This window comes from Strix uralensis, chromosome 1, assembly GCF_047716275.1.
Source record: "Strix uralensis isolate ZFMK-TIS-50842 chromosome 1, bStrUra1, whole genome shotgun sequence".
NCBI lineage: Eukaryota > Metazoa > Chordata > Aves > Strigiformes > Strigidae > Strix > Strix uralensis.
The window spans coordinates 4471678-4495019 of record NC_133972.1 but is presented as its reverse complement, the minus strand read 5'-3'; the positions used below and the strand labels follow the sequence as shown (position 1 = coordinate 4495019).

The 23342-nt window shown below is 45.8% G+C and overlaps 1 protein-coding gene across 15 annotated transcripts in view; it reads left to right on the top strand.

Moving 5' to 3' along the window:
* MAP4 (microtubule associated protein 4) overlaps window positions 1-22777 on the top strand; it is a 165284-nt gene extending 142507 nt beyond the window's left edge. For 8 of the 15 annotated variants that reach the window (XM_074875240.1, XM_074874877.1, XM_074874789.1 and 5 more), the window contains 10 exons: window positions 558-658; window positions 1579-1791; window positions 3264-3441; window positions 6986-7045; window positions 7210-7532; window positions 9788-9916; window positions 11430-11522; window positions 16289-16370; window positions 18584-18696; window positions 20959-22777. In XM_074875240.1, the coding sequence (XP_074731341.1) occupies window positions 558-658; window positions 1579-1791; window positions 3264-3441; window positions 6986-7045; window positions 7210-7532; window positions 9788-9916; window positions 11430-11522; window positions 16289-16370; window positions 18584-18696; window positions 20959-21168 (1502 nt within the window). In that variant the 3' untranslated portion in view covers window positions 21169-22777. Of the gene's footprint in view, window positions 1-557; window positions 659-1578; window positions 1792-3263; window positions 3442-6985; window positions 7046-7209; window positions 7533-9787; window positions 9917-11429; window positions 11523-16288; window positions 16371-18583; window positions 18697-20486; window positions 20665-20847; window positions 20869-20958 lie in introns of all 15 variants that reach the window. The other 7 variants (XM_074874964.1, XM_074875056.1, XM_074874688.1 and 4 more) reach the window with 7 other exon arrangements.
* Window positions 22778-23342: the final 565 nt, after the last annotated feature.

The following is a 23342-nucleotide window of genomic DNA, read 5'->3' as shown; positions in this document are numbered from 1 at the left end:
TGTTCCTGCTTTCCCGGGAGAGCTCTCCCGTTAGCGGTCCGGCTGCCGGGAATCCTCCCTGCTCACGGAGAGCTGCAACGCCTGGGCAAGGGCAGAAGAAAGGGCAAGAAGAAACAGCCGTAACGATAGGGATAGCTTGACAACAGCGCCCTACTTCAGGATAAGTCATAGTGTGAAACCTGGAAGAGGTCAGAACTTCACCATTAGTATTCCAACAATTGATTTTAATAACTTGAAAGGTGGGAAGGTTTGTTATTTTAATTAAACCAGAGGTTTCCTTCATCTGCTGTCTGGCTTTTCCCACTGGAATAATATGAGAGATTGGATGCTAATGGCATCTGGATGAACCTGTCCTGTTACAGGGAAAATCTTTCTTCTTATAGGTGTCCTGGTTTGGGGGAAATTTTCCAGAAATAGCCAACCTGTCAGTTCTGCCTCCTCCTGCTACTGTGTTGAATAATAGTAAACTAAAAAAAATTTCTATGTGTAAAAAAAAAAGAAAAAGCCCAAACTTACAAAGTCTCCCTTCCTTTTTTTTTTTTTCCCTTTTTCACCAGCAAAACCAGAAGAGACCAAGCCAGCTGAAGCTGTGACAGGGAACGACATCACAGCACCTCCCAACAAAGAGCTTCCTCCCAGCCCTGAGAAGAAGACAAAGGTAGGTGTCGTTTCACGTTCAGTGTCTTCGCTTCCGTGGTTTTTATTTGCCAGCTTTTCTGCTTCTTAAGCTGTGGCAACAGCACGAGTTCTGTTTTCTGAGCTGCCATTTGTGAACCATTTTACTAGAACAAAGACATCCAGTTACGAAGTTGCAAACAACTCAGCCTGTAGCAAATGTGACTGAAAGTGGATTTAATAAATGTGTGGTAAACTTTATTTCAGTTAATTCCCTGGTTGGTATCGGTGGTGTAGAAGTAGTAAACATGTATGGTAACACTTCTGCTACACTGATACTCTCCTAGTTGTTTACAACACATTTCTTTGCATTACAATTAACGTTCAGAGATCCTGCTCGGGATCTGATAGCCTCTTATTTTAGGGCTGTTTATGAAACATGAGAGATGTGCTTTTAGAAGATTGCAGCATTCAGCAAAGTCCAGCCCCAAATTCGTAGAGCAGCGGTGGGTCGGGGGGTTTTGGTCCCCTCGAGGGCAGCGGACGTGTGACCGTTAGAGTTGATCAGACGAGGATTTAGAGCTTGCAATCCGTTGCGTGCATGTAACTGGAAGGCAATGTCCTGTGTACTGCACGTAGGACTAGATGCCAGGAACACCCAGTTACTAATCCCAGCTTTACCAGCGATTCCTTCTGTTGCTTTAGATGTCTCTGGAATAAATCCCATTTGCTTTGAATTGAGTGGCAAAACTCCCCTGGGCTCCGAAGGCAGCCCTCTTCTGCTGCTTCATTTTGGTCTTTTTGTTACGCTCAGAAAACAGAAAGCTAATTTTTTTGTTTTTTGTTTCATTTAAAATATCATTTTTATGTTCTTGCAGCTCAATGTTTCCGTTTACAATGCGCTATTTTTTGTTGTATTTTTTTGTTTTTATACTGGATTTTGCTTTTTGAAAAAACATAAAGCCTGCCGCATCCACATCATCTACAAAGCCTGCAGCAACGAAAGCCAGGCCCCTGTCCGCTACCAGTCCCAAGCGGCCAGCCTCTGCCACTCCTGGCCCAAACAAAAAACCCACGAGCCCTACTGCAGGTCCTACTTCAGCCACTACTACTAAACGCCCAGCCACCAGTACTACACGTCCCTCCACCTTAACTTCAAAAGAGACTAAACCAAAGGTAAGAAACAATTTGCTTTTGTGTGGGAGCTCCAAGAACTTATTTACATGTTCAGCTGTCTTACCCAAGAGTCAAAATGTAATTCCAGTGCTAATCATGGGAGGATAAGATCAGGGATGTGATTCACTGCGTTATGAGAGCTGCACAGTCATTAATATCAGCGTCCATTAACCCACTTAAGACATCAGGTCCCAAGCATTTCGTTGTGTCATCGCAGAGGAGAAAATTAAACTTGACTGTGTTACTACAGTTTTCCCAGTGAACCGTCACGAAGTACACAAGATAATTCCTTATTTCCTTCCGTCGCTAAAGGAGGAGGGTTTTTTAAATATAGATACACTACAAACATAGGATAACTCTTATATCCAGACAGGAGCATGGGAAAACTGAATGGACAGCTTCGATATTGAGGGGGAAAAAAATCAGTTTGAACACTTTAGTGTTCCCCTTTATGGTGTCTGGCCATTATAAAAACTGTTCAAAGATAACTGATCGTACATTTACGTGCTCAGGGACTGTTGGAGATTTGTCATTCTCCAATACAAGAAGGCTTGTGGACAGTTCTTAGTGTTGCATCTTAAAGCTGAAGTAGGGTATCAACATGTCATGTTAAGAACAGGAAATGTCCCTTGAATCTTCCCTACGTTAACTTGTGATAGTATCTGGTAGAAGAATTCAAACTTGAAAGGAAATGTTAAAATCTCTCTCAGAAGCTTTGAGTGGATGTCTAAATGCTAGCATTTCTACTAGCATTTAAGCTTCAATAACTGCATTTGAGTGTCTTTTAAAACTAACTAAATAAAAATAACAAAAAGAGTACGAAAGCACAGGTGTAAACCTGTTCTTTTTTCTGTGAACCAGTGTCTTCAGTTTTGTTTAAGTTTTTGCATGATTCTGTATCCCTTTTTGATGAAATCAAAATCTCTTCTCAATCGTTTCCATACATTAACTCAGTATTGTAATACTTAAGAGATCAGTCACTTTACAAACAAGTGACTTACCAAGGACAGACGTGAAAGTTTCCCAAGTGAGGAATGAACCACGGACTCTTTAATTCTTATGTCCACAGTGTTTTAATAAATGCCTTCTTAGCTTAGGAAGCATTTCTGCTCACAAAGGAAAGAAATCTCTCCCAGAAGTGTTGCTAGTGGACTGATGTCTTCCATTTTGTTCAGAAATCAAAGCCTCGTTCACATCTGTAAATGGCCTCCACGCATTAACGCTGAAACAGATCTGCATGAATTCTAATATTGAGCAGGGTCTGTGCTCTGTGTCCTGCACTGAATATGGTCGGTCGCTTCTGCATGCCTTAATTATATTGTTAATCTTCTGCATTATAGTGTTTCTGCGGTGCCTAGCTTACGTGTTTAAGAATTTAAACAATGTCAGTTTATTTCAGGCTTTTTGTCAGCAAACACTTTGAAGAGCCTGTCAGTGAAATACTGGCTTTAACGTAGCCTGTTCGTTTTCAGGTTGCAGATGCAAAGACCACAGAGAAGCGGACCTCACTTTCAAAGCCTCCATCATCTGCCACTCCTAGAACTACTGCCAGGAGCACCCCCGCTACTCCGAGGACAACGGCGGCATCGCCAGTCACTGCAGCTGCTGGTGCAAAGAATACTGCTACTTCTCCACCGAAGAGGCCAACGTGTAAGTATTTTCTTGGTTTTCTTCAGGAGATCTCTTTTTCTGACCAGCTGCAGGTCTCTGGTTGAGTAGCGCCGTCGGTTCACACTAGGATGTCTTTCTCACGTATTCCAGTACGCTGACCGCTTTTTCCTGTGTTTAGGTCATCCTGTGGCCCCATCAGTTTATTAAAGTAAACAAGCTTGCGATCTGCAGGTTCAAAAGAAGGGAAAAAACCCAAACCTTGAAATGTAGCCATTTATGAGAAGCCTCAGCTGCTGTTAACCTGTACTTCTGAGAGGTGGAATCTGGCCTACCTGTCAGTCAGGAGTTGACTTGAAGCTTAGTGGTAGCTGAAATATTAACCCTTTTAAAAGAACACAGCACAAGATCCCATGCTGAGGCACAGAGACTTTTTTTTCCCTCTCCAGGGCTCCCTCCTCCTAAAACAAATCTAAATAACCTTCAAGGACAATTTGGATCAACTCTGTGTGATTCAGGGTTAATGCAATTACTGAACATGTTTGATTTAAGAAAAAAGATGCTCTGACCTCTGTATTGTGCTGTAGTAACAGTTAGAATAAACACTAAAATTTAAAACTTGGGAAAAGCAAATCTTCAGAAGAGGACTTGAAGCACTCAGACTAGTGCATCTGAAAAACAAAAAAGGTTGAACAGAAGTGGAGGTTTTTTACTAGTGCAGGAAGAATTTGGAGCTGAAATCACATCAGCTTCATCAGAAAACTGGTCCCACTCCTGCTGTTGCCAAAGAGGGAACTTCCCATGAGTTTAACACAGTCCGCATGAAACTTGAGCAGCATATTAGCATCTTGCACACACTGTTCTCGCTCATTGTAATGGAGCTTGAGAGATTTAACATCAGATAAAAATATAGTTAAATGTTCTCAAGTCTTTTCAAATGACTAGACATCACTGGCAGAATTTGCCAATAAACATGTAAAACTAATAATGCATATTGGTTGCTTTGTTCTATGAGTCCCAAAGCATGAATTTGTAACCTGTCTTCCCCAAAAGTATAGTAATGTTTTAACTATGTTGAAATATATTAGGCTAGATGTACATTCCATACTTTATGCTCTAGGGGAAAATAGAATTAATCAAGTGTAGAGGAAGCGATGCATTTTCCAAGAGCCACGTATCTTAACTGATCCTGTGGACATCCGTGTAGAATTCAATTTATATGGTCTTTTATGCAAACTGCAGCCCAGAATGCTCAATACGTTTTAATGAGTTCAGTTAATTTCTCCTTCCAAAATTGAGACACAAAGAAAGAAGTGTTTTCTGATGACATTTGAAAAGAGATGGAGTCAACGATGCAGAGATGCGGGAAGGTTGTTCCAAGTGGCGAGATGTACAGAGGCTTCTGCACCAGTGAGGGTGGTGGGACATTGCCAAAGCACAGTGAGAACTGGGTGGGCGAGGGAGAGATGAGGTCAGCTGGAGAAGCTCCATTAGGAGGGAAAGCTGTTTGGTCTGGATCTGCAAATACGCAGAGGAGTTGCGGATGGTGGAAGAAGGGAGTCCTGTTTTGGAAGAGGAGAAAGCAGGAATGTGACAGAGGATGAACAGCGTTGTGGGGCCTGAAGGGGGAATTGCAGCGAGCCAGACACTAACATTTTGGGTAGAGCATGTGCACTTCAGCTAGATCCACAGGTGTGGGTGACGGAGATCTGCGTCCCTTCTGATCACAATTTAGTTTCTCATTACGTAGCACTGGGATGGATAATAAGTTTCTGGCTAAAGGTGGTATTTCAGAAGGACGTCTGCTCTCGCTCTTCAGGTTCAAAAGCCAGAGACTCTCACTTCCTTGTGGTTTGCTCATATGTTTAGTCATTAGCACTGTTTTAAAATCTGTGTATAGTGGCTTGTTTGGAAATTAATATGGTTTTACTTTTTCAGGTATTAAATATTTGTCAGTCACTTTCAACGGAATGAGAGCCATGAGCTATGTGGTGCTTGATTTTTTTTTTTTTTTTTTTTTTCCCAGTTTTCCCCTTTCCCTCTAAAAATGACTTTTATGTTTGTACAAGACGACCTCTCTGTCTTTGAGATCAGAAGAAGGTCAAAGTCTTTGCCTGTCATTATAGACCATTTTCCCAGTAGCTTTATCATTCTCCAGGTTTTCAACATTGCATGCTAGTAGCATAGACAAAGGAGTTGCAGCATTTGGCTCCCCACTGACACACGTAGAAATAACATCTCTATATGTTAAAGTAACACATTAGTCCTCTGGCCTTTTTATAAAATTAAATCTGTTCTGTCCATACGGTTTTCCCAATTAAAGATGTGGTCTCAAGGAATGAGATTAGGTTGGTTTGGCAGGACCTTTTTTGAAGGTATTCATTATATATCTATCCTTTAGGCCTTATTGAATTATCCAAATGTGTTCCATCTCATTAGCCTGTATCTGTGGTGTTTAATTGAATGCTTTTAGCAAAGTCAGGATGGAGTGATCCAGACTAACTTGGCCTAGAGTTATCTGCCTCTTTTGCTTGCTTTTTTCTATATCAGTATTCCATAAAGTACCCTGCCAGCTACTTGAGTTTATCTAAAAATCTAGGACTGTTAATGGAAATTAAATATCAGAAGGTGGGAGTTTTCATAATTTCTAACTTAGATTTTTTTCCATTTATTGTTTGTTTTTAATGTTGCCTTCCTTTGGCTACTGAAATGAAGCAGCGTTTAGCCAAAAATGTCCATCATTGGTAGTAAAAAAAGCTAGAATTTCATTATCAAAGAGCTCTTTAAAATAAGGTTCTGTTTATATTTTTCAGTCTGATTTTTCCTTGATCAACTTTGTGTATGTTTTGTTCTGCTTTGAGAAATACAGATGCGATCCTGGTTTAGACTGACCTCTGTCTATGTGGGATGTGATCTGTGGCATGTAATCAGGTCATGATTGCTGGTGTTTGCCCAAAGGCGTCGTTCAGTTTAGTGATTGATTTTTGGTTTTATACAATTACAGTAGGGACCAAAATTTGCGCAATAACTTCTGTGCAAGAAAATTGTCATTGGTTAGAACTGATCTAGCAATAATGCTGAGGTTATAGATGGGCAAATGTGGTTTTGCTTTTGATATTTAGTAAAGAAAAGAGCTTTGGGTTGTGGGGGTTTTTTTGTCGGGGTGGGGTTTGTTGTTTTGTTTTGGGTTTTTTTAGAAATTAAGTTGGGGCAGGATTAAAATAATGTCAGTGAGTGGTGTCAGATACAGAAAGTTATTTTAAGAAAAAACAAAATGCAAACCATAGCCCAGGTGTGTTGCATCATTGAACGGTGACTTGATCCTCTTGCTGGAAACCATGAATGAGTTCTGTTACAGTGAGGACCACCTCAGCCAGGTGTTCGAACAGAGCAGTTAATTCTTGAGACGCTTTCTTTCAAGCAGCATGTTAGAAATGGGAACTGTGGGTGGAGAGGACCATCAGTATGCGAGGAGCTGCGGAGAGCCCCTGCCCTCCAGGGAGGCTGTGCCGGGATCCCAACCTTCTCATCTGTGCAAACTGGCTCCTGCTCTGAAATACTGATCAGTCTGTTTTGTGTTGGGCAGCTATCAAGACTGATGCAAAGCCTGCAGATGCCAAGAAGACCTCTGCAAAGTCACCATCAGGTAACTTTGTTCCGTTTCCACCTAAACCAAATCCTCCTTGTTTCGGGGCTGTGTTTATTAGGCAGGTCACTGTACAGCTTTAGGACTTGGAGGAAGTTTGTATAAATGGCCTCTGACCCATCTTTTTCCCCCATTCCCTCCAACTATTGCTGTGACCATTGTAGCAGACTTGAGCCGCCCTAAGAGTGCTACTGGGAATGCAGTAAAAAGTAGTGCCACCACTCCTTCTACCACCGCCTCCAGCGCACCTACTGTACCTGGAGTAGCCACCAGTCGTCCCAAAACCAAGCCTGCTGCAACCAAACCCACCACAACCTCAACCGCAACGGCAGATGCTAAAAAAACAACTGCTAAGGCTCCGACTAAACCCAGCACCGTTTCCAAGCCATCTCGCCCAACCAGCAGCGTTTCTGCTCCAGATCTGAAAAATGTACGTTCCAAAATCGGATCAACAGATAATATTAAACATCAGCCTGGTGGAGGAAAGGTAAGTTTCTTCAAACTTGATAACAATATGCGCTTTGGAACAGTAACTCTTAAGCATTAGGGGTGCTCTTTGCTAATTTTGGTGGCTGTGTCCTCACTGCTCTTCTCATTTATGCTCTGCAGAGCTCCTCTTTGGGTTCTTGGTTTATGCACAAGGCGTTAACAAGGCAGCGATAGTAGTGTACAGAAGGAATCCCCCGTAAGACCCTTCATGGTGTTACGTACAGGAATTCAAAACTGGTTCTGACATAGAAACTAGTTGGTATTGAAAGGGCAAAACCTTGTCTGTATTGCAAAACTTTGCCTTTGAATAGAGGAATTGAGTCTGCTGAATGGTACAGAAGGTGGAATAATGCACTATGATGCAGGAAATCTGGATTCAGGAGCAAGTTCCACAGCACCTTTCCCAGGTCTGGGAACGGGGACTCTGGTCAACTTGTCAGACCTAAAGCTAAAACGAAGTGGGTCTGCGTACGCTGCGCTCTGGGTACCTGTGGTGGCCACAGGAAAAGAACAGGGTAGTGTTGAATGAGCAGTAGGGAGAAGCGTGTGCATAGATGTAACCTGAGGCTCTCAGGCAGTAATGGCCTTAAATTACACTTTCACTGTGAATATCTACCATGTAAATAACAAAAGGTTTAGGGATATACCTGTAGCCTCTTTGAGGGTTTAAATAATTTTGTGGATATGCGTAATCATAAAACCTTTATTGGGTATTGTATAACAGATACACCCATCTTTGCCTGACCAAATGTGTTAGCAGCTTACCCGTAGTCAGAGGGCTTTAATTTCCACAAAGTGGAACGGATTTGCCCACTTATCTTTGCTGCAGGTCTGCGGTAGTGAGTAACTCGGCATATAACTTTAGTCTGATGCCGGGAGAGCACCTTTCATGCTGGGAGCCTTAATCTCCTCTCAGGCACATTAAAGTCAAGGGCGTTCTTGGGCTTTGGTGTTGTATGTCACAGACAGCATCGGTATAATATGGATTTATTCTTCAGAGTTAAGAGTATCTCAGTTGTACACGGTATCATAGTACAGTCCTCAGAGCTTGGAGGTCTAGAGGACAGAAACTTCCACTCCCCAAAACAGAGTTTCTGGAAATGACAAACCAAGTGCTGAAAAACTCTGAAGCAAGCAGGAGGGTGACCCTTTCATATACCATATATTGTAGCTTGAAATCAAATAGTAGTTGAGAAAACCTGCCATCTGGTCGGAAAGAACACGTAAGATTGTTACTCTGAACTGTGCTAGGGTTCTGAGGATTGCAGAGCTTTTTAGCTTACAGGGTTACTGTGTCAGTTGAAGGGAATTTATTTTTACACTTAATTGTACTGTCCTTTATTTTCTAAATATTTTCATAGAATTGTTAAATCCGAACAATTGTACTTTTAAGTAATTTGTTCTTTTTGTGGTCTTATTTATGCTGAGATGTTTTTAGAATTTGAGAATGCCATAGGAACGCTGGGGTTTTTTTGTTTGCTGTTCTGTTGCTGGTAGATCAGTGAAATACAGGATTTATGCTGAGCCCCCCCCAAAAATGCAGGTTCTGCTGCACTCACCTGGATTAGCAGAAGAATGGATTTTCTCATGTAGTTGCTGAATTTTTCTAAAACCTGTAAATTTTCATTCAATTTTCTACTGAGCTGGATTAGCTAGGTCCACCTGCATTTGATTCGTTAAAACCTAAATCAGCTGCTGATCTCAAAGCCTGAGTCAAAGCAGTGTGTGGGTGGGAAGGCAGAGGTGGGAGCACAGCGTATCTGTATCCCACAGAGCTCTTGGAGCTTGAATGCAAAGAAAATCAGCCGGTGGATGTGTTTGCCTCTAAGATCTCTATAATGTGAAGGAGGTGGTCCTGTGCTGCTGTTGGGTTACAAAGAGAGTGGGTTTAATTTCTCGGTGGAGTATAATGTACTGGGGTCACTTGGAGACCTGCCAGTGTGGCATTGGGGAAATGATGAGACACAGTGAAGGGCACCTATGAGTTTTTCGAGGAATGGAGAACTTAATTATTGCTTTATGACCCTAGGGTGCCTGTTTCATCCTGTATCTGAATGATGTGGCTTCCCCTCCACCCCCTTAGTTATATCATTGCCGGGCACGGGATTATATTTTGCCTGAGGATTACAGCATGTAAGAAGTTCTCCTGGGTTGTCGGCTCTACTAAGTTTATCTGGGTAGCTTGTGTTCACGTACTCTCCTGCCCACACTTTTGCTTTTGCTGGTTGAAATCATCCATTTGTCTCCATCTAGGGGAAAATAGAGAAAAAGCCAGAATCAGCCGCTGCTGCACGAAAGTCTGAACCCAATGCAGTCTCTAAAATGGCTACTACTAAAACAACCGTATCAAAAGAGGGTGCCCCAAAACAGCCCAATGGGAAAGTGAGTTTATTTCAGACTTTTCTCTGTGGGAGATGAAGGAAAACATTTCCATTTTGAATCACTTTCCCTTCTCTTCAACTCTTCTGCTTTCTTCTGTCAGTGTCACTATTCCTTGCACAGACACTCTTCCAATTCTTTCTTGTAAACCTCGAGATGTTCCCAGTAAAACACGTTCAGGGATTGCTGTCGTAGGTACCTTTTCCATGCCTTCTGCAAGTGTAAATGTCAGAGCAGTCCTCCGTTTTCATTTTTAGGTAGATAGGCTTAACTTTGAGTCGGAGGTTTCCCTTAACACCAGTTCTTCATACACAGCACTAGTTTGTAACTAGGAAGAGAGGTTTAGTTCAGTGCTGCTTGTTTTAAGATTGCAGAATAGTAAGGACTTAATATCTTTCCTGCAATATTCCCGACCCAGTTGGATCAAAACTTTCTAACTCCATGCATTAGGTGGTCACCATGTGACGGGTTACTCTGAAGCTGTTGTGACATGGTATTTCAGCACGAGGGGATGGGGAGCGAGGCGGGAGTGCCTGCAGTGCTGGTTTAATTCAGATATTATCAGGCAGAGCCTGTTAATGAACGGATGGGAAGTCAGTAACCACTACACACTTCCATGGCACGAGTACGTTTTCAGAGCTGCTGTTGCACTGAATCCAGTCTTTCTGAACTGGCTAAGGAGTTTTTGGAAACCTGCTAAAGTGAGAATGTCCTGGTGATTCCTTTTGTGCTTCAGATTTATCACCTCTTTCTAGAAAGCAGCGTACAGCTTCTGCCACGTTTTGTGCTGTGTTAAATAACTCCCAGACTAAACACATGTCGTGACTAACCTTTGTAAACACGGGCCTGTTACTCTAACTCGGTTACTACCTCTGTGAGTAAAAGCTCCCTTAGCATATTCCTTTTGTATTTTGAAAAAGTCCAAGTCATTTTAGTTTAAATGAGAAACAATTAACATAAGACTCATCTGATAAAATTGAACTGAAGGTTTGACAACCTTCATCAGAAGAATTGTTTCTCAGACTGGGCTTTCTTGCCCAGAGGTTTTGAATGACCCAGGACTGGAGCCAGTCCAGGCAAATGGAAATAAAGTGCAGACGCTGGGCAGTCGGTGGCATTGCTGGGAGCGCTGGCCCCGTGGCTCTGGTCTGTGGAGGCAGGAGGCAGCCAAGCTGTCTCCCCCTGCTCTGGGGAAGCTGTGCGGGAACACGGACAACCCGAGCCCCTCTGGCAGGCAGGGGCCCTCCCGGTGATGCTAACCCGTAGAGTAGATGGAGAAGTGGTCTTCACGTAGCGCTTACGCTCTCGCACTAACACTGTCTGTGCAGCCTCTCGTTTTGTTCACTTTCTTCTCACTCTCCTCCTCAGTTGCTTTCACACCTAATACTAAAGTTGGATTGAGTTTAACACAACTCCTTGTTTATCCACCATGTTAGAGCATCCACTCCAGCCTGCCGTATGACAACTCTAACCAGTCCTCTTCCCTTGTGTTGTTTTCCATTCTGTAACATTCCAGGTCCAGATAGTCTCCAAAAAAGCGAACTACAGCCATGTTCAGTCCAAGTGTGGTTCCAAGGACAATATTAAGCATGTCCCTGGAGGTGGGAATGTAAGTATGGGCTCTGGGCAAGCTGTCTTGCTACTAACTCCTTCTCTTGTACTATGTTTTTATATGTCAGTCTTCAGAATGCTCTGTTTCAGGCAGAAGGGTGTGGCAGAGTTTCAGGGCTTCTGAAAATAATGTAGGCTGGAGAATTATTTTTTTTTTCTCCCCCATGGGATGCTAAGTTGAATGCGTGTGTTTTGTTTCATAGTAGTATAAATACACCTGACCTGTTTCTCACATGGTTTCCGTGGTGTTCATGACCAAAGGTAGGACGTGCACATGGTTGACCCCAGGAGTTAGCTCAATGTGCATTCCCTCCGCAGTCAATGGAGGCACCTCATCCATCCTCTGACCTGTTTTAGATGTCTGATTTTTCCAGATGAAATGAATTGTGGCCTAGAAGTGCCCAGTACTCTTCACTGGCTAATAGAGCACACCTGAGTCAGATTAATTTCACTTCTTGTTTCACAAGACTTCAAAAAAGGAGGAGGAAAAGACTCTGGGATTTAATCCTTGAGCTGCAATTAATTTCTAAATTTAAAGGCTACCGGTATCTCTGGCAGCAGAGTTGAGCTTATTAAAATAGAAGACTAATCTTGTAATGTCTGTGTGCCTGGTTTGGAGTATTATAACCTGAATGTCTGGCAGAAAAACTTAACTAGCTACTAAAGCTTTTGAAAACATGACTATAGTTTGGCAGGCTTGTTTCCTTGTGGGCAGATCCGTGCTACCTTGACAAATCTATGCTAGGCTGTTTGTCCTAGGGATAGTTTGCAGAAATACAGAGATGGGATGGTTTCAAAAAGTCACTGAAGTACTTAAGCCCAAGCAGGTTTTTTCCATTGGTGTTTAGCTGTGCCAGGTTCCTGAGGAGCGATGTCCAGCTGTCACATCTTGTGCCAGGCCCTCTGTACCCAGAGCCTGAGAGCCAGCATCAATGAAACTCCCTGCAAATACTCAGTTTCTGGGGCCAGACTGTTGCTGTACAGTCAGTGTGTTCTGTCTCTTGTCTGGTTCAGGGGATACAGGTGCTACACAGGACCTGACTGTGGTGCAAACTGCCGTGGCTGCTTTTCCTGGGAAATACATGTGCATTTGTCTAACTGGCTGAACCTTTACTCTACGTGACCAATTCTTCCTTAAATCTTTGCAAGAGGCAACGAAATCTGAGTTCTTAACAAGCCTGTTCCCTACAGGTTTTTTGCCAGGATGGTCAGAGACGGGTGTTGAAGTCACACGTGCAGCGTTCGCTTAACTAAGCTCGGCTTCCCGTTGAGAGTTGCTGGACGCGCATCTCTGCTGCCCTCTTTGCCTTCCAGTTTGCAGATTCTCACCAGCGGTGGGATTTGCCATTCTTACTCGATATTTCTGTGACTTACCCCGTGTTTATAGAAGCACACACGTGTGTGTATGGAGCTTCCTGTAGAAATGCTCAGGCAGGAGAATCCTCTGCGCCATAGAACGAAAAACTGATGTTGAGACCATCATGTCGATTAGGTGCCCTCGTAATATTTTTTTAGTTGTGCACATTTCTGTTCCTACTGCATATTTCATCTGGGTTTGTCACCCAAGTTTGGCACAGACTGTTTATACATCATCAGTGTTGTGTGGCAGAAGTCCCTGTGGCTGTGCTGTGAAAGAGCAGCTGTTGTAACTTGACTGTTCCCGCACTCAACGGAGCCGTGTTTCCAAGCCACTTGAATTTTGCCGCTCTTACCTTGGATAGCCTTTTAGTGGGCAAATCTCATGCCTACTTTTTTTTAGAGGCTAACAGAAATGTCATTTAAGTGTGGGGGATATTTTTCGTGCCTGATGAACTACATTAGTCAACTATTCTTCCTTCTAATGAATCACCAAACCTGTCCTTTTTACTGTCTTGTCCCGGGGACATTCCCAACTCTAGGGGACAAGTGTGTGCCTGCTTTCTTTTTCCTCCTCTTCCAAACTCTCCTTTTACCACTGCAGTTTTCCTCCTTGCTCAACTACTTATACTTTTTGCTTTGAGAATAAAGTGCTGCTTATTTCCGGGTTCCAAATGCCCCCGAAGCAGCTTCAGGCGGTTGTTCCCAGCCATCCAACGCCCCCAGACCCAGCACAGGCAGTACCAAAACGAGACACAGTGGCCAGTCTGGCTTACTATAAAAGTGTTTCCTTTTCTTCATTTTTATATCTGCTCGCTCCCTTTGGGGCACTGTAATATTAGTGTCTTCTTCCAAGATGTTTTCTTGTTCAAATAGCAACGCTGGTCACTTCTGTCGGAAGACTTCCCGATGTTTAATTCCTGAACCGCACTGCTGATGGGGATGTGTGGGAAGTCTGTTGTTCTAGTCTGTGGCTTCAGTGAAAGCTTTTAGGAATCCTGTGAACAAGAGCTGTGGTTAGTAGCAAATTATGATTCAGCTTTAGGGTTGCTCTGGTAGAAGTGATGGACATCCTACCTAAGTGAAGGGGCTCCTGGCTGGTGCACTCTGTTTGGGTACCCGTTTTGCCTTCCATACACGGAGATAATTTCTTCTCCCCTCCAAGATACCCAAGAAGACGTGTTCAAAAGCAGTAGATATTGTTCCTACTCACGTTATATTTGCCAGAAATATCTTGACACGAACATAGTTAGCTTTCCTGAGTAAAAGCTTTTGTTGTGCTTTAGTATTTCCCCCCTCTCTCTTTAAAGAAAGCAAGAGTAAAGAGGTAGATTTTACAAAGTGCAGGTAATGTACATGCTTTTGAAGATTTAACAAGGTGATTTGGAATGTACATGTGTTTCTCTACCCTTTGGCTTGGCCTGTTTGGATGGATTGGGAAATGGTCAGAGATAGAAAATCTTAAGAAGAAATGAGGATCACATTTTCCATCTGACCCTCTGTATCAAGCTTTCAGATCTAAAGTTAACTTCTGGCACCAGAGGCTGAGTATTTGGCTCTATGAGTGCAAGCCTTTAAACGTGTCTCCCGTTGCAAACTCAAACCAGCTAATGTTAGAGATCTTACAAGAAATACACTTCCATCTAGATATAACTATTTGGATCCCCAGGTGAAATCATGAGGAGTCATAACTGGGTACGTCTAGCCTAGCTGATAGCAAACATTATTATTTTAAAATGCATTCTGTGACATAAATTTAGTTTTATTCCAGTTCCAAGCAATCAAGTACCCATTATAAAAGCTGTAGTAACTTTACTAGCAACCCCCAAGAAAATCGAATTCAGTAGCTGTGATCTCACCTTTTTGGAGTGTCTGGTGTCACTGAGTCAGGGTATGTGAACATGGATCAGCGCAGCAGGAGGCTGAACTCTGCTGTTCTTCTCATTCTGAGCAAACAAGGCATCAGGGCTTTGACTCATCCCCCTTCACAAGTAGTAGGAGGATTCATGCTTCCTGAGAAAGATGCATTGCAAATTATCATGATCATTCTCAATAAGCTTCTAGAGTAGCGGGTAAGTGAATGAATTCTTGTCATGTTCAAAAAGAAAGATTTTAATTTTCTCTGCTAGATGATCTATAGCAGAACTTTCTGTGCATGTACGTGTCAGCTGGTTGTTGCTGACACAATTGGGAGAGGTGATCCTCTTAACATTACTACCAAAAAACCCCAGATTTTTCCCATGGGAAGTGATAATGTCAGCTTAGTAGGGGGTTAGACCAGATGACCAGAAGTTCCTTCCAGTATAAATTATCCTATGTTTGTATGAAATGAAAAATCTCCAAGTAGTTAGACAAGAAGTTCATTCTGGAATAGAGGAATTTTTCATCCATCTGGAGCTGCAGGAGGAATTTTAAAGATGTCAGAAATGGGGCTTTGTACAATGCACTTGGTCCAGGTCTCGGAGATGAAAACTTTTTTGAGCAAAAAGACATAAAACCTGTGACGTTTTGACTCCACCTTTGCCCTACCCTGGAGAAGACACTTCCCAAATTCAGACTGATGTCCACAAACATCATGCTACAACATTTGGCTTATTGACTTGGAAGAAGGTCATTTCCTGAATCATGAATACCTCATGATTTTGTGACTGCATCACTGAATGTTTTTTCAGTGATGATTTTGTATGCCAGTGTCAAGTCACTGGTAGAATGAGGTTAAAGGAAATAATAGTGGGGAGTAGCTTCCCCACTCCCCGTGTTTTGTCTTTGAGAAGGACAGCTTCTTCAAACAGTTCATCTGGGCACGATGATCCTCCCTGGTGTCCTGTCCTCAGCAGGGAGGAAGGACCGTTGTGAGGAGACTGCAAACAAAGCCTGACAGTTAGGCACGGGGCAGTCTGCACGTTGATGGTAGAAAAAGTTGGAGCTGGTGGCATGTCTGTGGCCCCACAGCGAGAGAGTGGCTGAGTAGAGCCGTGAGGTGACATCTGTCCTGGTGACTGTCTGGAGCGGCCTGTGTCTTCAGAGGCAGAGCCAGCGTTGGGCAGAGACAGTCTGGGAAACGTGGCAAGGGAATCCCCTTTCTGTGGTCCCTCTCCCAAGTGCTGCTTTTGTATTCTGTGGATGTGCCGTGAACTCAAGACTCCCGTTTCTGGTTACTGTCCATCTGTAAGTTTTATCTGGTCTCAATTTCTGCTGCTCACATTAACCACTTCTGGCTGGTGCAAGCCTTTAAATAACACTAAAGCATTTGGCACACAGTGACTGGGAAATCAATATGAAAATATAATACAGTGGAAAAGGGCTGTAGGTTTATTAAGTGTGGCCTGATGTTTGAGATGGCCCATTGGCCTCCAGATTCACAGGAAATGTTTCTCTGCATTGAGTTGTTTGGTTTTGTCTCTTTAGGTGCAGATCCAGAACAAGAAAGTTGACCTCTCCAAAGTGTCCTCGAAGTGTGGCTCTAAAGCAAATATCAAGCATAAGCCAGGTAGAAATTTTACCACTTCCTCATGATTTGTCTGTAGATATCACATGTCACTTAAATATAGTCCTGGATTGTGACTGAAATCGTTTCAGGGGTTTGTTGTGTTCAGGGAGTATTTCTAGAAGTACTGCCTAGCTTCTTCAGCAATTCCTGTGGTTTCATGAGTGGAGATGTTGGATTTCATCTTGCCTGTGAAGATAATCTACTGCTTTGACAGAGTTCTCTTTTAACTCCCCATTTAAAGAAAAAAAAAAAGAGTGGATACTTGCCATGACCATTCCAGGAGTCTGGCAGCTTCATCCATGTTTCCAGTGGGCACTGGGGCTCTTTGAACATGTGTGTACTCTGGAAGGAGATAGTAACTTCCCTCCAGTTCTTCAAAGCAGATACAAGGGTATTTTTAGCCTTCAGTTCAGTGGCAGTTCCTGTCTTATATAAAACACTTTTGGCGCTTTAATGCCATATTATGGGATGAGTGTGCAGGAATTACTTGCTTCCCGCTGAGAACACAGCAATCACTCTGCGTGAATTCCTGCGAAACTCAGGTTTCCTAACCAAGCAGTGACCATGGCTCAGCTGGAGCGTAGGCAAGGCTCAAGTTCAAGGTACTGTGACTGTAGGCAGGTGGTTTGAACTGTAGCATCCTAAAGTATAGTCAGTTCACTGACTTTTGCTGGTTTGTCTCTATCTGAGGACAGTTAACTGCACGGGAAGACTCCTGGCAGTCAAACATCCCTGCACCAGGGACAAAGTTCACTGACCAACGTTGAAAAGAAATCCTACAAGCTTGTCTTTGTCTGCTCGTGGGAGTTTCCTGCACCTTCCTGCCAGCCTGTTAGGTTGAAAGCAGTTCAACCTTACACACCGAGCACCACGGTTCGATGCCTCCAAACGCGCTCCCGCTTTGAGAACGTGGTGCCACAAACATGACCTCTGTTTATTCAGTGCTCTGTAATGACAAGCTGTGCGTGACAATAACTGCTCCTGTCCAGGGCAGATTAAAGCAGAATAATCCATCCATCTGTTGTCAGATGTTTTAACTGATTCTGTTAGACCAAATCAGTTGGCTTCCATCATGGGCCATGCCGGGCTTCCCAAGTGCCAAGGACTGAGTGTTTAATGATGTCACTGGGAAGCAAAGTTGTGCTTAGCAATACTTAAATAGTTTTTTCGAGAAACCTCCTGGCATATGGACTGCACGTATAATCTTATATATTAATGGAAACTGCAGCATTCTAAATCTAGGAAGATCTTGCTGGGAATGTGCAATTGTTTGGGTTGACCCAGCGCTGAGGGATCTGGTGGAGTTGGGAATGGTCAGGGTGAGGTTCATGGTTGGGCTGGAGGAGCCTCAAGGGCTTTTCCAACCCAGATGATTCTGTGATTCTGTTCTTCAGGTTCTCCTGAACCTGGTGTCCATCCAGTCCCCGTGCTTGGCTTCTCCCTGCCTGCACGCCTGCGGCATGTGGGTCTGTGTGTCAGGGAGGGAGCTGTAACAACTGTCAGGGATGGAGTAGGAGTGGGAACAGATAAGCAGAACATGTGCCGGCACAAACTAGGCAGATGGGCTGAGCTGGCAGAGGCCTTGGCAAGGGACACAGATGGGAGTGGGCAGCTGGTATCAGCCACTGGAAATACACCAGTGGGATCGGGTGGAAGCGGCGTTTCACGCCTCGGCTCGGGGGGGAGGGACAGATTCACGAGGAGATCTAGTGAGACAGGTGGTGTGAGGAGATCTTCAGCCTGTCTGTCCATGTTCTTGCAGTGTTGTTTGGCCTGCACTGGTGGAAATCACCAACTTTGATCTTGCCAGTTTGTCAACTGAACCTTAACTGGAGAGAGACTGAGACACCCAATGTGTGATTTGGTCCTGTCCCTCCTGCGAAGTACCTTGGGGGTCCCCAGTGGTTCTTTGGTGGGGGCTGGGAAGGGGACACGTCTCAGGTGGGACTGTTCTGGAAGCATTAATAGAATCACAGAATCACCTCGGTTGGAAAAGCCCTTGAAGCTCCTCCAGCCCAACATGAACCTCACCCTGACCATTCCCAACTCCACCAGATCCCTCAGCGCTGGGTCAACCCGACTCTTCAACCCCTCCAGGGATGGGGACTCCCCCCCTGCCCTGGGCAGCCCATTCCAACGCCCAACAACCCCTTCTGCAAAGAAATACTTCCTCATGTCCAGTCTAAACTCACTCCTACATGATCTTGTTCTAGGGGGAGGAGATGTCAAAATCGAGAACCAGAAGCTGAACTTCAAGGAGAAGGCCCAAGCCAAAGTGGGTTCTCTGGACAACGTGGGACACTTGCCAGCAGGAGGAACCGTGAAGGTGGGTGCAGCAAGCTCTGGCACATTGGGGTAAGGTTTCGATTTGGTGGTTCTCCTTGTCCTGCTGTTGATGTAGCACAGCTTCTCCACCCCCAGCCTTTTGTAGCTGTCTGCGTATTTCTGTGGCCTCAGTTGTGAACCCCAGGAATAAGTATGAGTTGAAGAGGAGAGCACTGTGAACCGCCTGCCTGAATGGCTTCCTGCTGGGCATTATTTTTTTTTGTTTGTTTTATCCATCCCCGGTAGAGTTGGTGAGATCAAAGCTCTGTGTGTGCAGGGAGATGGCACCTTGCGGCCCTCAGGAGCACTTTTCAGCCCGTAACCTGTACTGCAGCCCAGCCCAGAGGCCCTTTGCGTGACGATAAGAAAAGATTGTTGCGCTCTCACTGCTGTGATTGAGCCCTTCTCCCCGGGAGAACAGAAAATGCCCCAGCCTCGATGCAGGTCTTGCTACATCCACACTTAGGGGAGGGAAATTACCCCCTCGTGATGGATGTGTGGGCTTGACCCATCGAGCCACGTAAGGATGAGAGAGCACAGTGCTGGGGGTTATGTTTAGGTAGTCACTAATGCTGGGGCTTTTATGTGAAATTCTGAATTGGCTGGTAGCTCTGGAAGCAGAGAAAACACTCCTGTGCTCTGGCATCAGAACTGCTAAAATCTGACTTAGTCTTTGCCCCCAGCAGGACAGACAGAGGGAGGAGAAGAAACCTTAACACCGAGGTCCCTCGGTTGTCCCAGCGTTGTTTTGTTTGAACACTTTTGTGCTGTGGAAGGTTTTAGAGTTCAGCCAACTTGAGCTTTTGTGTTAAATGCCGTGTGAATCTGAAAGAAATAATCCCTGTGCTAAAGAGCAGATCATGCAGCAGAATTCACAAGTGTATTTAGTTTGTGCTTCATCATCCCCATTAAAACAAGGCAAGGGGCGACTGCCAGAATATTTGCTGGGGACACATCAGGCCGATCTCCAGACCTTTATGTAAACTTCAGCCTGGCAAACGGGGGCTCAGTGTGCCTGCAGCAGGCCCTGCAGCGTTGGTGGTGTCCAAATGTCTTTCCAAGCCGCCCTGCGTTACTCTCAGCAGGCTCCCACCAGCGTATTAGTCTCTCCTCTAACAGCAGGAAGACTTGGCTCTTCTCCCAGGCTCGTAGAGGTTGGTGACTCCAGGTAGGATCACCAGGCTGAGGTAGGAGAGACCAGGATGGGGTCTTCTCTAAAGACCACGCTCCCAGTTCGCAGTCCAGCACCAAGTGAAGAAGATGAGGTGCTTTGTGCAAACGTGGCCTTCCCCTTTTGGGATCCGCTGTGATCGTGTGGCTCTGGTATAGAAACGTGTCCCCAGATAACAGAGGCTGCTTCTCTGCGACGTACCCAAACCCCGTGCTTGCTTGTGACCCCGCAGCGCTCTGCTTTAGTCCTGTCAGCGTGCCTTGGGCTGCCTTTGCCTCGGCTGTCCTCCCTCACCGGGGTGCTGCAGGCCCTGGTTTGGGTGCTGAGCTCCGGCCCCCGCGGTCAGGGACATGGCCCCCGCGCTCGGACGAGCTGGCAGGGAGCAGTGCGGGGCCCGAAGCAGCACCGTGAGAAGCTGGAAAGCTGGTCAGGACGGCGGCTTCCCGGGGAGCGGAGGGGCTGCTTGCCGCTTCCAAACACCCCCCTCGTCCCTGTGTGTGTCTCGGCAGCTGGGGAGGGCGGAGGGGGCTCCGGGAACCCGCACTTCACCCCCAACCCCTCACCCCCATCTTCTATTGACTCGTCCCTGTCGTCCTCCCCACCCCGTTGTCTCATTGTAGGCTGAGGGGAGCGCGGAGCCAGGGCAGCTCCCGCCAGCCCCTCAGAACGGAGAGGTGACAGCGGCCCAGGCAGGCAGTGAGATGCGGGAGAATGGCGTAGGGCCAGCAGTGCCCACTGCCCTGAGCGGTGGTGACCAAAGGGAAATTCAGAGCTTCGAGACTCAGATACAAGAAACAAGTAAGTGCCTGCGCCTTCTCTCTACGCACTCTGCCGGGTGGGGTGGGGAGAGCACGGCAGCAGGGCAGAGCAGCCGCCCCTGGGCACTGGTCACACCGCTGTAGTCTGAAAACTGTTTGTATCGATGTCTGTAGGGTGTTTCTTGCCTTTGTTTAATTCAGAAAATTGCCTTTTATTTTCCAGGCATCTAATGATGACATTATGGTATCGTCTTCCATTCCCCTCCTGTCCCCTCTCTCCTCCTCTTTCCTCCTCCTGCCCTTCCCCTTCTCACCTGCCCTTGTGTCGCTGCAGATTGAATCTCACAAGCTGACGTTCCGTGAGAAGGCCAAGGCTCGAACAGACCACGGAGCGGAAATCGTCGTCTCCAAACCCCCCAACCTTTCCAGCAGCACTTCCCCCTGGCGTAGCACATCCGTCAGCGAGAGCCTGGGCTCAGCCGCCTCCTTGTCACCGCTGCAACAGCCAGCTCCCCTTGCAGCGCTTCCCCAGCAAGGCTTGTGACCCCCCCACACCCCCCCAAGCCCCCTCTCCCGCCTGCTCCCCAGAGTAACGCAGCTTGGCTCTCTTAACCCGGCGTCTGGCTTTAGATGGGACGGGGACGGCGTTTAGGCAGGGCTTAGCGTCCCTTTCGGCTCCTCCAAGCGCCCTGCCCGAGCGCGCCGAGCTCCGGTGGGCCCGTCTTGGCTGGAAGGGGCTCCCTTCCCTCTCCGCGCCTCATCCCTTCTGCTTTCGGGGGAGACCAGGGCGGGCGTCAGTGCCGCGGGGCGGGGAGCTGCACGCCCAGCCTGGGGGGCTGGGCAGGAGCACGCCCGCGCTGCTGGTGGCTGAAGCCAGGCCAGAGTTAATAGGGATAAGCTGTGATCTATCTTTCTCTGTCCTTTTTTTTTTTTTTTTTTTAAAAACCCACCTTTTCCTCCTCGCCGCTTCAGTTTCTGCTGATCCTGTTTGATGATGATATATATTATACACACACGTTAGGCTGTTTTAACTGTTGACTTTAACCTTTTATTCTTTGTGACGATGTGTTGATGATTTATCGTGCTACAAACCCATGCTAAGTTTCCTTTTCTCTTTCCTCCTTTTCCTAACCGTAGGAGAGTAGAGACATTAACCGCTGCTGCAGTGCTGGCTTCTTATTGACATATCCAGCAATTGTAACTTTTTTTTTGTTGTTGTTTTGTTTGGGTTTTCTTTTTAAATATTTTAAAATGATGGAGCAAATTCACGGGATTAAGCCATGTCTGAAATGAAAGGCACAAGAATGTGTTAAAGGAAAATTTGCTGTAACAGGTCAGATGAAGCCTGTGTTGACTGCAACCAGACGTGTTGTAAAACCTCCTGCAGGGCCAAACCGCCAGCCCTGGAGGATTCCTTCTGCGCATTAGCAAGGCAAAGACGGTTTATTTATTAACTTGCACAGCCAAAGCCCTGGGCTTTATATTTTTCCGGCCAGGGCCCGAGGTCTGGAGGAAAGGCAGGAGGCTGCTTTGGCGGTGGAGTTGCAGGTGAACGCAGGCCGTGAGTTCTGAGGCAAAAGCAGGTCTGTGCTGTGCGTGCGTGTTGTTTTAACGGAGGCTGATGGATGGGTGACCGTAGCGTCAGGCTGAGCAGGGCTGGTGGGGGCAGCAGGAGGGCTGTGGAGGGGCTGGGGGGAGGCAGAGCCCTTGGCTGGGGCAGGGGGGGCAGGTTCCGAATCGCCAGGGAGTTGCAGCTCTGACTAGGAAGGAGATTTACCTACTCGTTGAGGTGTGAGCTCCTCGTTTCATGTTGCAAATGACACTAAAGTAATGAAATGTAAATAAATTAAAAAAAAAAAAAAAGTGTTCTTGGGTCGTCAAACTAATTTAAAGCAAAAACAGGAAAAAAAAAAAAGCGGAATAACAAAACACTGGGATCAAAGTGAACTGAACCAGGCGTGTGCTATGGGGGGGCTCTTCAAGGAGGGACAGAGGGAAGCCTGCAGCTTCTCGTGCTTGTGGGAATATTTCTTTGGGAAGCCGACAATGACACGATAACCCGGAATCTGTATTTACACACAAAGATTCTTATTGCACTTGTATTTTTTATATAAAAGTTTGCATGATTTCTAATAAAATGGCATTAAAATGTACTAGTTTGCATCAAAGTCGTCTGCTAGTTTCATAAGTGCTTTTTCCTCTGAATACAAATTTAAATAAGCAATGCAGATTTGCACCTGAAAGGGGCGGTTATATATACCCCAGAAAACTCCCAGTGCTTCCCTTCCTCCTCCTCCTCCTTCTCCTCCTCTTCTTCCTCCCCCTCCCCACCTCTCCCCTCCCCTCTGTGCCACATCCCTCTAATCCCAGACCCGGGAGCACGGCCGAGCCGGTGGCTCCTTGCCCTCGTGTCGTGCTGTGTGGCCTGGGACCTCGACTAGCCCGCACTAACCCGCCAGCTCTGCCCAGAGAAAGGCTGGAGCTGGGCCACGGCTCCGAAACCTCCTTTTTCGGGAGAGCAGAGCTGGGGCGTGATGCTTGAAACCCTCCGGCCGGGCCCGCGGCCCGGGATGGTGCTGCCTCCGACACCCCGTTCACCCGCATGCTGCCCCCCGGTATATATCACTGCCCCTTCGCTGATGCTTCCTTCTTTCTCTTACTGCTAAATTCTAAACACCAGCTTGGTCTTGTCAGTCTTGGGTTGTTTTTTTTGTTTTG